Source organism: Numida meleagris, unplaced genomic scaffold (assembly GCF_002078875.1).
Source record: "Numida meleagris isolate 19003 breed g44 Domestic line unplaced genomic scaffold, NumMel1.0 unplaced_Scaffold667, whole genome shotgun sequence".
Lineage (NCBI taxonomy): Eukaryota > Metazoa > Chordata > Aves > Galliformes > Numididae > Numida > Numida meleagris.
The window spans coordinates 21,593-22,472 of record NW_018364882.1 but is presented as its reverse complement, the minus strand read 5'-3'; the positions used below and the strand labels follow the sequence as shown (position 1 = coordinate 22,472).

General features: G+C 61.9%; 1 protein-coding gene across 1 annotated transcript in view; it reads right to left on the bottom strand.

Annotated features, from left to right (window-relative positions):
- LOC110391953 (myosin-7-like) overlaps positions 1-880 on the bottom strand; it is a gene marked incomplete at its 5' end in the record, with an annotated part of 26,655 nt that overhangs the window by 4,201 nt on the left and 21,574 nt on the right. Inside the window, 3 exons of the mRNA XM_021383907.1 lie at positions 178-486; positions 580-704; positions 775-877. Coding sequence (XP_021239582.1) covers positions 178-486; positions 580-704; positions 775-877 — 537 coding nt within the window. The remainder of the gene's footprint in view (positions 1-177; positions 487-579; positions 705-774; positions 878-880) is intronic.

Below are 880 nucleotides of genomic sequence, written 5' to 3'. Positions count from 1 at the left end.
TGGGCAACCAGTGGCCACCCAGTGGGCAGCCGACGGCCACCCATCGGGCACCCAGCAAGCCCCCAACTTCCACACAACAGCCATCTGACCGTTTCCCACCGGGAACCAAAAGCCACCCGATAGCCAACTTCAGTCACCCAGTAGCCACCCCTCAGCTCCTGGTGGTCCCGTGGGTACCTTGAGGTAGCCCTGCAACGTCTTGACTTGCTTCTGGGCCTCAGCTGCGACGCGGTTGGCGTGGCTCAGCTGGATCTCCATCTCATTGAGGTCGCCCTCCATCTTCTTCTTCAGCCTCAGCGCTTCGTTGCGGCTCCGCGTCTCGGCATCCAGCGACGTCTGCAGCGAGTCCACGACCCGCAGGTGGTTGCGCTTGGCCTGCTCCATCTCCTCCTCCTTCTCCGCCAGCTTGCGCTCGTAGTCTGCCTTCACTTGGTTGAACTCCAGCTGGGCCCTCAGGATCTTCCCCTCCTCATGCTCCAGGGACGCCTGGGGAGGACGGGGGAGTGTCGGTGGCCGTAGGGGACACCCAGAGGATGCGGGGGAACACAGAGGGACGTGTGGGGACGGAGCTTTGCTCACCTCAGCCTCCTCCAGCGCCGCTTGCAGCTCCAGCTTCTCAGCGTCCAGCTGCTTGTGGACCTTCTCCAGCTCATGGATGGTCTTGTGGCTGGCTCCCAGCTGCTCCGTCAGGTCCGAGATCTCCTCTGCAGGGATGAGAACCCGTCAGAGCGTGCAGGAATTGCAGGGTGACATTGAGGATGGCCGCGCTCTCACCTTGGAGGTTCTTGTTCTCCCTCTTGAAGGTCTCCAGGTGCTCCAGCGATTCCTCATAGGCGTTCTTCAGCTTGAAGAGCTCAGTACTGAGGGACCGGGACTCCTT